At 43.7% G+C, this 16,075-nt stretch overlaps 1 protein-coding gene across 2 annotated transcripts in view; it reads left to right on the forward strand.

Annotated features, from left to right (window-relative positions):
- The first annotated feature begins 291 nt into the window (after positions 1-291).
- LOC115326377 (polyphosphoinositide phosphatase) overlaps positions 292-16,075 on the forward strand; it is a 33,455-nt gene continuing 17,671 nt past the window's right edge. For both annotated transcript variants that reach the window (XM_040219101.2, XM_040219102.2), the window contains exons 1-11: positions 292-608; positions 1,436-1,534; positions 1,632-1,758; positions 3,160-3,316; positions 3,408-3,458; positions 4,521-4,686; positions 9,899-10,007; positions 10,682-10,807; positions 11,052-11,152; positions 11,986-12,148; positions 13,861-14,092. In XM_040219101.2, coding sequence (XP_040075035.1) covers positions 507-608; positions 1,436-1,534; positions 1,632-1,758; positions 3,160-3,316; positions 3,408-3,458; positions 4,521-4,686; positions 9,899-10,007; positions 10,682-10,807; positions 11,052-11,152; positions 11,986-12,148; positions 13,861-14,092 — 1,433 coding nt within the window. In that variant the 5' untranslated portion in view covers positions 292-506. The remainder of the gene's footprint in view (positions 609-1,435; positions 1,535-1,631; positions 1,759-3,159; positions 3,317-3,407; positions 3,459-4,520; positions 4,687-9,898; positions 10,008-10,681; positions 10,808-11,051; positions 11,153-11,985; positions 12,149-13,860; positions 14,093-16,075) is intronic.

Genomic DNA, 16,075 nt, shown 5'->3' on the forward strand with positions numbered 1-16,075 from the left:
GTCAGTTGCTTGGCTTCGCCAGCTTCGCGTTCTCTCCAAAGTTTGAAAATGTGAAATTATATGTCGAGCGTATTCATTGGATAAGCGAGGCTCACGTGACTTGTTGTTGTTGCTCACCATGGAACTTTTTGAATTGATAAAATTGTAATATTAAAATAAAAAGGATATACATATACTCATACCAAATAAAAGAATACATTATGTCAGAATTTTATTACAGTGTTAAGCTGTTAGCTTGGATGTTTTCTTTGTTGTACACATGACACGAGTTTTACGAAAGGAGGCGGAACCGAAACTCGAGGTAAAATCGTAAAATGGCGACAGTGCTCAGCTCTTGAATCTAGCTAGCTCTGCCCGACAGGCCCGACAAGCATGTAGAATTTTATGGGAAACGATCTGTACAATTTACAGATTCTGCTTAACGGCAGTTTGCGGAACTTGTTGTCTCATTTTCAGTGTCAGTGTGTTCGGCCTTTCGGGAGTTGAGATTCATCTTCGCCGGTGCCATGGCTGGAACGAGTGGACAGAAAGCGCGAACCTCCACGACTGTGCCCCTTCACCCGGTGATTAGCATCGTTCAAAGGATGGCTCTCTACGAGACGAGATGCGTAAGTGGAGCTCGAAACCACTTCAGGCAAACACGTAGTGCTCATGCCGTCGCCCAACGAAAGCACATGACGCCTTTCAACGAAGGAACTGTTGCCTTTTATTTTCCAAAACAAAAGAGGGGAAAAAAAAAAAAATCACACTTGTGTTGTTTTTTTTTTCTCGCATTTTACTTGTGTACGTTTAGTTGTGAAACATTAAATTTTAGCCACATGAGTTGGTACCGCATACGCTCGAACGTTGCACAGCCTTTGAGCCTTATAAGAAATGTCATAAAAGTTAAAAAAAAATAGTAATGTACACCAAAAAAAGAAAACTACGATCTCAGATCTGCCTCACTGACGCACTCTGTGAAAAGGGTGGTATTTTTTTTTTTAATCAACTTTCAAAGACCGAAAAAAAAAAATTAAGAAAACGCTTATTTGTGCAAACAGCTAGGGATGGTGATACTAATAGTTATATTTCTCTGCTCAAAGTGTAGCATCAGACGACGAGCTAGGCCAAGCAAGTAGGACGAAGCCTGTACGCAGTGAAATGGAGATATGGGCCAGTTGGTTCATTGCAAGCAAAGAAGCGCCGAAAAAATACAGGGACACAGACGAAGGGAAACAGGAGCACCTTGTCCTGTTTCCCTTCGTCTGTGACCGTGTATTTTTTCGGCGTTTTTTTTGTTTGCCTGTACGCAGTGCACCTATCAGCTGCCCAGAGAGAAGAACAATAGTGCAAAACGTAACGAGCATCTACTATTAATGGTTGACAGGGTGCTACACGAGTGAGTGCTGTCTAACCGAAGCAAGTCACAAATTAGCTTTTTATTTGCTCGTTTCAGAGGTACTACCTGGTGGGCTCGAACAACACGCAAACCACATTCCGGGTGCTGAAAATCGACAGAATGGAGCCGAACGAACTCGTCGTTATCGACGACAAGGTGATGATGCACTGAAAGACTTCTTGCCATCACGAGGTGTTCTTGCTAAATTTTTGAGATAGGTGTGTTGAAGGTTAACCCTGCTTTATTTCGGCAGATGGAGTACAACCACAAGGAAATCATAGAATTTCTCAACATGATTGAAAAGGAGAACCGGCCTACTAAACCAGGACAGAAGGGAAGCCCTGGCTTGAATCGCATTGTGTCAGCATTTGGAATTGTTGGTATGGTTTACTGATATACACGACAGGATAGGTGGTATTCACTGGACGCTATATTTGAGCTGACTGCTCTCAGCGCATGCTTGGGAGGAGTTTCTGGTCGCTGTCCAGCGCTTCGGCAACCACAAGGGAAGAGTGGAATGAGAAACTCTCTTCTCACCTAGACTTTCCTTCGTGTGCCCCAGTCTTCCCCAGATGTCGCTATTGTCCCTCTAGAAGATTATAAAAAATGAAACCGTCACTCAAAATTCCTACTAAAGCAGCTTTCCCCTATCTGTATTCCATGGCTGTGCGAAAGCAGCATCGAGCTCAGCTATGGCCGCCAGTGAGTATTACCTGTACTAATGGAGGGTGGGTAGATCCAGGTAACGACGTTTATACAGACTGGGGACCACCACTTTGAATCATGGTGATCTCGTTTTTATCTTGATGTCTTCCATAGAAGACATCAAGATAAAGGCAGTAGCTGGATGGAAGGGGGGGGGGAGAGAGTGAGAGAGAGGGGGGGAGAGGGGGAAGCGAAGGCCATGGATGAGGAGTGTAGGGGCAAAACTGGGGGGGAAGAGACTCGGCCCACGAAGGGTGCCTTTCCACCGAAACACACTATCTTCTGCTTTCTGGCCTCAAATAAACATGTCTAAATGCCTAAAAAAAAAATGTAAAAAAAAAAAAAAAACTTATGTTGTAAATTGGAAGGGTTAAAACGAAGAAAAAAAAATTAAGTGAGGCAGTTTAAAATAAGTAGTAAGCCCTATGCAGAGAGGAAAAAAAAACAGACAGGATAAAATTTTTAAAAACAAAATATAAGAAAAAAGTAAAAACGAATGATGGTTTCAGTTGGACAGTGAGTAGTACTATACCAAAAGAGCTCAAAATAAAAGATAAAAAATAAAAATAATAATATGGAAATGAGACAGCTGGTAACTCTTCCAACGTCAGGAAGAGGAAGTATTGTGAATGAAGTGGAGAAATGAGTTTACATCTGTTACTACTTGGCATCTCACTGAAAAAAAGAAAGCTGAGGCAGCATTTTTGTTGACATCATTGTTTTTAAACAAGAAAAGAAAAAAATAAACATTTGAGTTTAGACAGTGTAAGGTCGACCGGTCTGCCTTTGAGGTATGGCGACACTGGTTCACACCTTAGATGAGAAACTTTACTCGTGCAGTGCCACATACGCTAGCCTGATGTTTTTAATGTGCATCACTTAGTAGTGAAACATGACCGCACCTTGGTACAATGCTCATCAAGGTAGAAATGGGCCAAGGTGGGAATTGAACCCAGGATCCCCGGGCTTTGCAGCACAAGCTTTCACTTCATATCTGCTTTGAGCTGCAGTGCGCTATGGGCCGTATCTAATGTGTTTGGTGAGCTCTCTGACAGTTTGTCTCTTTTGCTTTTAAGGCTTTGTGAGGTTCCTGGAAGGTTACTACATGATCCTTATAACAAAGAGAAGACGAATTGCCATCATTGGGCACCATACAATATACAAAATTGAAGACACCAGCATGGTCTACCTGCCCAACAACCCCGAGCACAGTGTTCACCCTGGCGAGAGCAGGTATGTGGTTGGATTTTTTACAAGAATTTGGATATTCCATCAGCACCGGTGATTGCGACATATTTCATGCAGCGAAAATGTTCTGTTGCAGATATGTCAAGATGTTTCAGAATGTTGACCTTAGGAGCAACTTTTACTTTAGGTTTGTATTATTCGCAGCTGGGTAATTGTGAGGACATCCTTGATTCAATCATCGTATGATTCATTAATTCCCAGAACGTCGGAGCGAAACCAGCTTCCCACATCTTTTGTAGCTGTGCCATCACTTGACTCATTCAGAGCCTCGATATTAGGCATATTTTTGTGTATATTTTAGGGTGGCAGTTTTATTTTTTTTGTGTGCACAAGTGTCCTTGTTTCTATTTTGCTCTCTCCCTGAGGCTACTGATGTAAAGAATAGATACATAGACCCTTTTCGAAAGTTCATCAAGCAAAATTGATGGTTGCCATGCTTTTGGTTTCTAGGCTAGGTAGTGCGAGCTACTGCCCGTTATAAATGGAAGAGTCATTTGTATCCATCTATTCATAAGCACAAAGTGCATGATTGAATCCAAGTCCTCGCCGAATTCTGATGCGCCCTTATGCCCAATACATGCTTTTAGAGTATGTGATCAAGTAATGGCGGGCAGACAATGTCGCAGACTTTTGGGAATGGTCTGCTAAAACTCTTTAATATACTTTTCATGGGTGGAATTTGACTTGTTGCCATAAATGTTTTGATGGCAAAAACATTCTGTTCTGTAGCTGTTGTACTGCATTGTCCATAAGCTCGTAATACTTGGATATACAGGCATTTGGGATGCTGTTACAGTGAAGGTAATGCCTGGAGAAACTGATTTTACTTTAGGACATTCATAAGTGGTCATCAGCATGAGCTGTGGATAAAGTGATCCATTGTCTGTCAAAAATCATAGCTTTAATGATGCAAACTGAATCTGATGAAAGCTCGCTTTCAGCATGTGCTTAACAACGTTATGCACAAGCTGACAGCTATGGCTGCCGATAATGACTCCCTGAGGGAGGCTCAACTAACTTTGGGAGTTTTTTGTGGGAAAGCATGAAAGCTGTGGCTCACACTACATGCCAGGTTTGAAATGTAGCGCGACCTGCAACTCGTGCCTCTTTTTAATTTGACGCCCGTGTTAGGTCATAGCCACTCCTTCATTGACAAATCATTGTCTAACTTTTTTTTTTTGCACCTCAGTTACAGCTACGACTTGACGCACACTCTCCAGTACAACCTCACACCATTGGTGTGCACGGTTCCTAGTCAACCAACGACTTCGCAGAGCGAGTCAGATGACTCGCTTCTCAATGCCGAGGAAGCTGAGGTAGAAGCGGCTGATGTCTGGGACTTGCTTCCAATTGAAGTGAGCATTACTGAGACCATTTTTATAGACTCATTGAATGCTGGTCTGGAGACTTCAATATGGGCTTGAAAGATGGCATGCTTTGAGGATTGGAAGCCCCACAATATTTTTCTTTGGCCACACAGCATTCATGCAGTTGCAAGTGCACAATGTACATTAAGGACCACGGGTTAAAGAATGTACTTCTCTGCCGAAATGGACTCCTTAAAGGCCGCTGTACAAACGGGACGTTCTGCGGGGAAGAACCTTCTCTCCCGAAGCTGGAGACGGGGAGGGAAAGGGCCAGCGTTGGGTCGAAAGGGCGTCTAGAGAATGGGATTATCCTCGGGGCGAGCCATCCTCTCGAGAGGGAGTGGGGACGGAACAAAGCTGCCGTGGGGTTCCGGCTACCAGGTGGAAGATAAGCTTGTCAAACGGCGACCTCGGATGCGAGGACGGGCACGTCAAAGAATTTGAAAATAGCTGCTTGATTAGCCGGACGACCCAGTGCGGTCTACTGGCTCTAGAAGGTGACTCGGATGAAGAAAACTCGTTTTGCTCCAAAACTCTAAAATCATTCTGGAACGTGAACTCTTGCCACAAATAAAAATAACACATACATGAAGAACTACGAAGGCACCTAAGCTTTCTCCTATGATGTGAGAATGCGTGAGCATTACAGGCAGGGTTATGTTGGCGCAATTTGCAATAAAGAAAGAAAAAAAAAAAGTTATGTCGACGCAACTAGGCGCAACGAATAGCGCGCTAGTTTCACGATCGAAACCGGGCAGGGGATGATTTTTTTCTCGTGTTCTTTTTTTATTTCGTTTTTTTTTGTTCGGTCACCTGACAATAAAAATCACATGAACAGAATTTTTTTTTTCTTTTGGCCACGTCACCAGAGATTTTTTTTTTTTATTTCTCCTTTTCTTGTCTTTTTGTTTTCGGTTTACGCTCCCTTTTGCAAAACTCTTTCCACCTATTTCGCGTTACTTTGGCGTTAGCCAAACCATTTTATTTATGGCAGGGAATTCTGCCGTACGTATCTTATGTTACTATTACCAACCCTGGCTTGCAATTCGCGTAGAGAATTTCGTCCGGCAACCAGTTTGGGAATGACGAGGCCAAATTTGTGTTATAATTTTTTTGAAGTATAAGCATAATTTCGGCCTCGTTATCCGTCGGTCTTTATGATTGGCTCTTCAAGTATCTTTTGGGAAGGCAGACGACTGGCATTTTTAGAGTGCACGTGTGTCGACCAGAGTGAACATTGCTGAAGCGCCTCTAGTGTGATTTTGGCCGTAAATAACTGGAGGCCCCGGGCAAACCCACCCAATGTAGAAAAGTATCTACCTTTCTGGTTTCATAGAGAGCTATGAAAGGGACGAATCGCAGCCGAGTCAAACTACCGGCTTGCAAACGTAATCGTGTTGACAATAGCTCCAAGGAGTTTGTATGACTCTCTCTGGCGGTGTGCAGAGGGTAAAGGCACGGAGGTAATATATGCTTTCGCCTAGTCACCTCGCAAGCGATTGGGTATTGGCTCCAGAGATCCATTTCGCTTTGTTTTATTACCGGGATTATAGCATAATTTCTGTGTTCCTAATTTCACAGACAGAACGAAATCGCATTTCTCGGGTGGCGTCACGGCGGTGAGACAAATAAATCAGTGTACCGGAATTCGACGCTTGTGCTCGTTCTATAGCGCTTCTAGAAACCGTGCGATCACGGCTGTGCAACGTTAACAATGCATAAACTGCAGTTACTTGTAATCGTATTGCATCGTGAGGGAACGACTATGACTGGGTAAACAGGAATAAAGAGAATGGGTGCGTGTGATTTGTTGAAGTTCGAATCAACAAATCAAGCTTCAACGAATGCGATAGTATTGCATTCACTGAACCAGCTATATGAGTTTTCAGACGGTATATACGTTCCAAGTATGCGATTCGTGTTCTGCCAGTGGTACCTCAGCTAAATTAAAAAGCAAAATCCACGTTGAAAAAAAAAAAAAACGTTTACGGTGACTCGAGCCGCTCCCGCGTCGAATCATGTTTCACGTAGGCGTAATCTTGGGGTCGATGCATGATGAATTGTCTTCAATCATAAAAATAGTTTGATTACGATTATTGGCAACGCTAAAAATTTGAAAGCCAAGCAGTGAAGACAACGGTGTTCTTATAAATGTTATATACATTTTATTTTACACTGTTTGAATACGCTGCCGTCGTTATGTTCTTGAATTATTGGCTAGCTTGTGGCGGACAGGGAAATCTTGCAGGACCATATGATAGGACCTACACTAAACCTGCCGCGCTTCGAAAAATGTTAGTCAAATGCATACAAGCTTGTTCAAGGCGGACGGAGCGTTGCGCATCCGGCAAAGCGCATTCGGTCGCTGCCCGCGGCGGTTTTTTTTTTTTTTTTCCGAGCGGCGAAATAATTTTTAGTCAAGCAGCAGGCCCCCTCTTCGGCGGGTTCGGCCGGATTAACGGAGGCGTCTCCTAATCCATTCCCCGTGTTGTCCTCTCGGGGGAGGGCGGTAAACAGGTGGGGGAGGGCGTTGAAGGAAGGAAAGGAGGGCAGGAGAGGAGGAAACGCAGAAAAAGTGGAAAGCGCGAACTGTACGGCGGCCTTTAAAGGGGCACTGACAGCCGAAAGGTTGTATTCTATTGTCTAAAACGATGCATGTTGTAGTCATGGACACTCCAAAAAATAGCACAATGCGAAAAGAAGTTTCTCACGTGCACGTGCCTTTTTGCCTTTGGAGCTTTTCTCTCCCTTTTTCTCAGCTCCTCGCTTCTTTTTATCTCTTACGTAAGCGACTTTATAAGCAACATTTCTATAATATTTAATAATGTAATTCATAAAACATTTTTTTAACGTAATTCAAATGTACTACGCCCCCTGTTTTGAACTGTTGAAAATCACAGTCCGGAAATGATGCTGCCTCCTGGCTTTTTATCCTCCCTCGGAAAACATGGCGATGCTCGGCACATGTAGCACTGAGGATAATCGGGGAATCGGAGGAAGTTCTCTTTACGGTGCCCGACAACCTCTCAGACTTCGGAAAGGAAAGCGTCAAACGGTCCAGACAACTGGAGCTGGTGCCCCCAAACTTTTTGTCAGGCGATCCATTATGGTGTTATATAAGACAACCCAATCAATATTTTGCTACAGCGTCCCATTTATTTTTAATAAAGTAATAAAATGCAACTGCTCAAAATCAAAATCGAAACTGGACTGGGGAGGAAGAAGAAATGTAGAGGAGGAGAATGTTACTGAAAGTCATGTGGCTGTGCAACTTTTTTTTATTTATTTTACTATAGACGTATTTGCAGCTTTTTACAAGCCACAAAAAATGGGTATCATATTTTTTGTCTATTTTTTAGCATCGAGTGTGTGCCTTCGATGATCTACGACTGATTTTCTTTGGTAGTCGTGTCTATGCTATAGAAAACGGCATGTGACCACAGAGAAGAGAGTGAGCGTGTTTGATCAGTCCTCGATCGGCGGTTTTCGGGCGGAAAGGAAACAAATTTCGAGCCACAAATTGTGTTCTGGGTGGTTGGACTCTCATATGTCATGTACAAATAAAAACCTTGGGGACCATAAATACCCTGTCAGTGTCCCTTTAAGTGTTGAACCAGCATTGTCATAACTTAAGAACAGACCCCTCTCTCTCTCCTGCATAAACATTTACAACATTCAGTTTGCTCTTTGCAGTGTCTGATGTTGGTTCAGTCTAGCTTGCTTAATGAGGGATGGAGCAGTTCAGTGGGCCGCAACATCTAGCTGAGGCATAAAAAATAAGACTTTGTTGAAGGGCAGCTAAAGTATTTGTTTACCTGATAATCCTCTCTGTCTATGGGTGAAAGTTTTTGAGGGACAACAGAAAGGATGTTCTAAGTGCAGCCCTATCCTCCCTGTCTATGGGTGAAAGTTTTTGAGGGACAAGAGAAAGGATTTTTTAAGTGCAGCCCTGTGTATGCTGAATTCACCAGCTCAGCTTTGTGGTCAGTGTACACAAACTCCCCCAAAACATATACAATGAAGTACGTACGGTATGTCACTACTGAGTGTTCCAGGTCTCCTCTGTATCAGATCCGGCTTTTTGTAAGGTTCGATCGTTCTGGCAGGCATGATGTAAGGCATATATCTTTCCATAGACACAGGAAAAGAGAGTTTGATGATTCAATTTACATAAAGTGTAGAGGTACATACAAGATTTATAAAAAAAAAAAGTTTTTTTTTGTTGCTTACGTTACATAGTTTGCATATCGTGCAGTGTGACAAATTTTGTGAACCATTCATCTTGTATCCTTTATTGTTTTTAGTGCTATATGTATGCTAGTATACAGGAGACTCTCATTAATTCAAACTCCAGGAAGTCACGAATTTTGTTTGAATTATCAGAAGTTTGAGTTATCGAAAATTCATCTAAATTTGGTGTAAGATAAAATTATGATTTGCCATATGAGTGGCTGCATGCTAAAAGCAGATTTTTGATTTCTACTACGTAGGCTTACTGGTCATAAGCAGGTATGCCACACAAGAAACATTTGTGAAATGTAGAACAAAAGTTCATTTATCCCTCAAAAATGTTGTTTTTATCATGGACTGTTTAGACAGCACATCACAACTCAAAACAAAGTTGTTTGTTCATCAGGCCAAGAAGTTGTCTAATGTGAGCCATTAAGCAGGGGACATATGAGTGATGAAAACAGGCACTTTTCATAACAACTTTCGCGGACGCTGTGACGTGTACCCATGCCATGCCGCTGCGTCACAGCGTCCGCGGAAGTTGCTATGAAAATTTCCGCATGGTGCCCGTTTTTATAGCTCATGGTGCCCTGCTTGAGCCCCGTTGAGTGCGCTTCTCGCCAAGCACCGGTGCACTGCGGAGAAGAAACACCCGTGGAAGCAAGCTCCGCGGGTGTTGCTTCTCTGCCGTGCATCGGTGCACGAAAAGAAGCGCACTCAACGGGGCCGCGAGAACAAAATGCATGAAGTGCGCAAAAACTCCGTTCGAATTAAGCGGCTTATGAATACATTAAAAACAGTGGGACAACCTAAAATTTGAAATTTGTTTAAATTAAGCAGAAGTACAGAATATCGGGAGTTTGAGTTATTGCGAGCCTACTGTATAATGTTTTTTTTACATGAAAATGGAAGTCTTTGTGGTCTTTAATTCCACGCTTAATTTCTCTCCTGACTGCCGCCTCGACTACAGGAATCCCAGAGGCCTTCATACAAGTTGCCCGGAAGGAGGTTTAAGTCCGCGGGAAAAGACGACGGCGTGGAGAACACTGCAAATATTGTGTTTGGAAACTGGTCTGAAGGTATTGCGGCAGCAGCACCTGTCACCTAACCGTCTGACACAATACTGTCAATCAAAGCCACCAATACATAAGGCCCTCCACTGCCTTGCAGTGGGCCCATGCTTGGGAAAAGGCTTGCCTCAATCCTAACATGCATAAAGCCCGTATGATGCTGAAGTTATATGCATGATGCGTACCTACTATCTTTTCCTACCCCTGGTTTATGAATTAATGTTGTTGTTCAGCAAAACCTCTAGATATCACGAGTGTCAAAATGCAGTTTGTCATCTATTTAGAATGATCTTTGTTGTTTCTGTCAAGCAAATAAAATTTCAGAGCATGCATATTATGCCTGACCAGCAGGAACGCCTAGAGTTTGGTAGATAAACGAAATGGAAGTTGTGTAGGGCAGTATTTACCAGCTGGCACTCAGTCCTATCCCAGGTTGACGCAATAAATATAAAAAAAAAAATGAAAAGCAGGTTTTAGAGAAAATTTTTAAAAGCCCCGCTTCTCCCAACGTCTGAACTCTGTGACAAACAAAGTCATAAATTTAGTCTTATTGTTGCGTGTACCTACTCTGGAACGCAGTATTCATTTTGATGTCAAGCTGTTTTTGGTGGGCTGGAAATGAAAATTGTAAAGAATGATACTTTATTTTTATCATAAAAGTATACAATTTAGGTGTCCTGTAGGCACCTGCTTTGCCGGAAGGACAAAGCCCAACTGGAGGTACGTCTGGAACGCCTACCTCCTCGAGCCCGTAGACCTGCACACAGACTGGCTCCTTTACGTCACCCACGGGTTTGTGGGTCAAACGAGTATCCTTTGACTGGGAGTCCTAGCACTTCCACGTCGACAACATATTGTTTTGCTGGCTATCTGTTTGGCCAGAGAGTGAACGTTTGGATAAACATAATGTAGGTAAAACAGCGCTGAACGACAAAGACTAGAAGGAAGGAACAAACAGGACGGGCAGGCGCTGCTTTACCTACGTTATGTTTAGCCTACACCAACTAGTCCAGCTTTCAACTTTGGAACATTTAGACTTGACATTGGCATCAGACATAAGTGTCTACGGGCGGCCCATTTTTCTCACCCTGATCGCACGGAGGTCCCAGAAGTTCTCGGGAACCAGATTCCTGAAGCGGGGAGCCAACTCAGAGGTGTGCCCATGGATTATGTTCCTACTTCTATTGGGTTTTTAATATTGCATCTCAGCTTTTTTGAAGACTTTTTTGTTTTAAAATTTTTCGTTTACATATCCTAAGCTTTACAGGAAGCTCACGAGAAAATTTTCTCGTGTCCGAGTAGCATTGTGACTCCTTGCATGAAGAGTAGTGTTTGATCATTTATGCTCCACATAGGGCACTTTTAAAGTGGGTTCTTTAGAAATCCAATGGTTCCTCGGGTGCTCAGATTCTCTTTGTCATCCCCCATCCCTCTGCTGGATACATTTTGGGTATTTATAGGTGTGCACAATTTGAGCATGGCTAGGGAGATACAGTGATGCCTGATTGATATGCACGGTTTGAACATGACCGGATACGTATATTGGTGCTTGGCTACAAGCCAAATAGTGTGCTTTTTCAAATCTAACGTTTTTAAGCTTTTGAACTTTATATTGCTGGCCTGCCACTTGGGATTTTGTGTTTTTTGGGTGCTGTCAAGTCTACTAATAAACCCTTATCCACATCATGCTTGTCAGATGATCTCTTTGTATGCTAGTTTAGCGTAGGTAAAGGTAAAAACGGATACAAGCTTGCACGGACGGGGTAAATATGACTTTAAAAGATGAAACAATCAGAGGGATTCTTTAAAAGGCTCTCAATTACTTGTCAAGGGGCAGTTCTCCTCTAAAAATGTAAGACTGCCGTTGCAAAGCCTTGGCTACCACTTGGAAACCTATCTTGAATTCGGGTTTCTAAGCGTGTTGGCTTGAAAGAGAACTGTTTTTGTGCTGGGATAGCTGCGACTGCATAGCAGGATTCCTTTGCAGGGGGACGTGGCCAACGAAGTGGAGACGGAGCAGATTGTTCACGATTCATCCGTGTCCTCTTTTACGGATGGCAACTTCACGTCGTTTGTTCAAGTTCGAGGCTCGGTCCCATTCAGCTGGTCGCAGGACGTCTCCAAGATCGTTCCCAAACCTGCCATCAATCGTTAGTGGCTCATGTCTTCTATAAAATACAGTGCTTACTTCTTAGATCGTAAAGAAAGAGTTCCAGCCAGGAGACATATTTATTTATTTATTTTTCATGTCCTCAGGGCCGTAGCATTACAGAAAGGGTTGGGAGATGGGATCAAACACACTACAAAATGGTCAATTCGGCTTAAACACATGATCAAACACATCAAACAGATCAATTCGGCTCAAACACAAACACGTTAATGTTTCCTTAAATCTTGCAAGATCACTGATGGTTGCAGTGCATGGGGGAAGGCGGTTCCATTCAGATGATGTTTTTAGAAAGAAGGAACTGTATAAGGAGTTTTTGCATGTTGGTATGCCTATTTTGGAGTGATGGTCAGAACAAGAAGATATGTAGATGGGGTCATTGTTCAGTTGACGTTTTAGTATAGAATTGTTAAAGTATATTTTATGATGCAAGCACAGACAAGAAATCATGCACCGGGTAGAAAGGGGTGGCAATAATAGGCTAGATTTCGTGGAAGTCATATTTGATGTGCGATGATAGTTGGATAGCATAAAGCGCGCGGTACAGTTTTGGATGGCTTTGAATTCTGAATTGAGTATTTCTGTTCTAGGATCCCAGACCGAACATGCATATTCGAGCTTGGGTCGTGCTAATTTTTTGTAAAGCAAGAATTTTAACGATGATGGAGCTAAGGAAAAGTTACGTCGTAGGTATCCGAGCATGCAATTATTGTTGTTAATGGCATATTCCGTATGAGCCTTTCTTGACAGACCAGAACTACCTAACATGAACGCCTAAGTATTTGTAAGATGATACGTTTTTACGGTGGTTATTTGACATGCCCCATTTTTTGTGATTATCTCTGAAGTTTGAGTGGGCGCTTGCCCAGTATTTTACGGTAAAATGTTGGGATTGATGCTGAGTAGGTTAAGCTTGTATAATGAGAGTTTATGGGGCTTTTTATCGAAAGCCTTCGAGAAGTCCAAAAAGATGCGATTGGTCTGAGATCCATGGTCCAGAGCTGAGTGGAAGTAATGGGTGAAAATGAAAAGCTGGGTGTCACACGAAAATGATATGTGAAACCCATGCTGAAAGGGGCTAAAGAAATAATTGGACTGTAAGAAACCTGAGAGCAGTGAAGAGATGACGTGTTTCATGACTTTGGAGGGCATGCTAGTAAGGGAGATTAGCCTGTAATTAGAAGGGGAAATTTGGTTTCCAGATTTGTAGATTAGCACCACCTTCCCCACTTTTCAGTCCTTAGGTAGAACACCATGATCAAGTGATTGTTGAAACAATGCTGAAAAAAATGATTGATGAATACATTTTAGTGTCTCTAAGAAACTTGGCATTGATCTGGTCAGTGCTCGAAGCTGACGTGAACTTGAGACCATTAATGATTTTACCAATATTTTAACAATTTCAACAACAGTTTGGCACGTGGATTTGCGCACCAAACTTCTTTTTTCGTTTTGTCAACATATCTTTTTACTAGATGGCGCTGTAGTTTCGACCTTCAAGACTGTTGTCAGACTATTAAATTAAAAAAATGTTATAGAACCGAAACATTTAAACAGAAAAAAGATATTACATGGTTTTGCAGAGGGAACCTTTCCCATCTGGGAAAGGTTTCCTCCGCATTTCCGGAAACGACCTCGGCAAACGCTTTAAGATTAGTGGCTTAAAGTATGCTCGTTGCACGCTCCTCGTGCCAGTGGACCTGGTGGACCCGTACTGCTTTGCGGCGGGGCGCCACTTCGGCCTCCTGCTGCGCCAGTATGGGGCCCCCGTGATCGCCCTGAACCTGGTGAAGAAGCGGGAGAAGCGGCAGCACGAGAGCCTGCTCAGCAGCCAGTTCCTGGACATCATCGACTACCTGAACCAGTTCCTGCCCCGCAGCCACCACATCATCTACCTGGCTTTTGACATGGCCCGCAGCAACAAGCTGTGCGTACAGCGCTCGCTTTTGACATGCGGCGTCTGGCTCTGCCTATCTGTTTGATGCTCTGCAGGTATGCTGCCCAGAACGCATCTCTGACATGTGCGTTTAGCGTCCTCTTTCGCCCGTGCATTGAAAGTGGTTCCTAAATTGCGGCAACAAACGACGTTGCAAAAGCCGGAGTGTCGTGCCGACAGATGTCACGATTTCTGCAGTTGGGCGTAGACGCTGTGGAAAAAAGCACAAGAGAATGCAGGTGTCGACTCCCAGCTGCCGAAGCTTCCATGGACCGTCAAGCTGGAGAGCGATTTCCAGCAGAACGGGCGTCTGCTCCATCCACCACCACTGCTGCGACACGGCCAGGGTCATGGCCGGCGACGGCGGGACACTTGTATGACGTCGTCAGAGTCAAGGGACCACTTTTTTAGTGCACGATAAACACGCCAGTCGGAGACGCATTCTAGGCATCGTACTGCCGGGTTAACTGCCACGCTTGTACGGGACAGGCACCATGCTGGATGCCTGTCGTAGGCTTTTTGGACATGGAGTGTTTATTCTGAGTGCTAGTTGGCCAAATCGAAAAAAATTGACTGTCACTTTGGAATTTTCTAAAGGAGTTCAAAATGTGTACCGTACGCTTAGAACGTCTTTCTCATGTCCACCCAAAACCACAGTCTGTCGCGCACGTTACGTGCCGCACCGAAGGAATTGTTTGTGAACTGGCGCCTAGATCGCTGGTCGGCCGTTGCGTAATGGCCACTGGCCTCGTGTCATTGCGTGTGCTCGGCGTTCGTTTTGCAGCCACGCTCCTCGCCCCTCCCCCTTGACCTTACCGTGCCACCATTGTCGCGCTTGCGCCACTTTGGTGGTACGCAAAGCCCGCGAGCAAGAGCCTTCATTAGACATGTAGTCCGCTTTGCTGACGCCAAGTGCACACTGAGGAATGTCCCCGCACCAGCCGATAGACTTTTTTTTTTTAAAATTCAGTTCCATCTGGTATTTCAAAAAGCAGTTTCACTTTCGACAAACTGATGGCAGTCATGAAACTAGATTTCAACGGGCACCGTCACTTTTGCATGTCATAGGAAAATGAGAATTGTTTTTTCAGTTGCCTAATAATTCTTAATGGTTAAAAAGCGCAACAGGACAACGGACAGAAAGGAAGACACAGATATTAATTACAATAATTCTTTCTTGATTTGTTTCAGTTTCGACAATGTGAATATGACAATCAACCAATACAAAACGACGACCTATAAGCGCCTGGATGAAATTTCCGCCATCAAAAGTCTTTAGAGCCAAACTTGTGTCAAGAGATGGGTTGGACCACACTCCGAAATAAGCGCTTATGCTGCCATCGTATCTAATTCGTCCGTTGCGTTGCACCAATGTGTCTAGCATACAGGCTTCGTATATTCTTCGCTTAGTAGTACCTTCAACTCCTTCCTTCGTCAGCCTCGAGAAGGCCGTCACTAGTTTGGCACAGGTGCCATACGCCGTGATGATGATTGTGATCAAAGTTGCCAGTCTGAATTTTGAAGAGGGTTAATTGCACGTTGACTCTGCATTCCAGGTTGCACATTCCAGACTCGTGCACAAAAGCACTAAAGGCTCGTTCTCGCTCTGGCCAACAACTTTTGACCAAGTGCCTTACAACCCCTTATGACCTCTTATACCCTTGTTGCACGGGCACACTTAACTGCAGTTACGCTAAACCACAATTAGCGCACAATACTTGCCGACAACATTCTGCGGCGATGCTGTCAGAGCTATGGGCGAACGTGCGCTTGAGCATCTTGAGCACCCTTCAAAGCAGTGCACGCGCTCTCTTCACTTCTTTTGAAATAGCCGTTCGAGGGTATAGTGCGGCGTCTGTGCTGCCGCGTAACCGCAGTTAAAGCTGAGTTAACCGCGGTTAAGTGTGCCCGTGTAACAGGGGTATTACAATCTGGTAGCCGTGGAAAGCTCAGAACTCCAGTATATTTAATTTT

This window comes from Ixodes scapularis, unplaced genomic scaffold (assembly GCF_016920785.2).
Source record: "Ixodes scapularis isolate PalLabHiFi unplaced genomic scaffold, ASM1692078v2 PGA_scaffold2__306_contigs__length_199485367, whole genome shotgun sequence".
NCBI lineage: Eukaryota > Metazoa > Arthropoda > Arachnida > Ixodida > Ixodidae > Ixodes > Ixodes scapularis.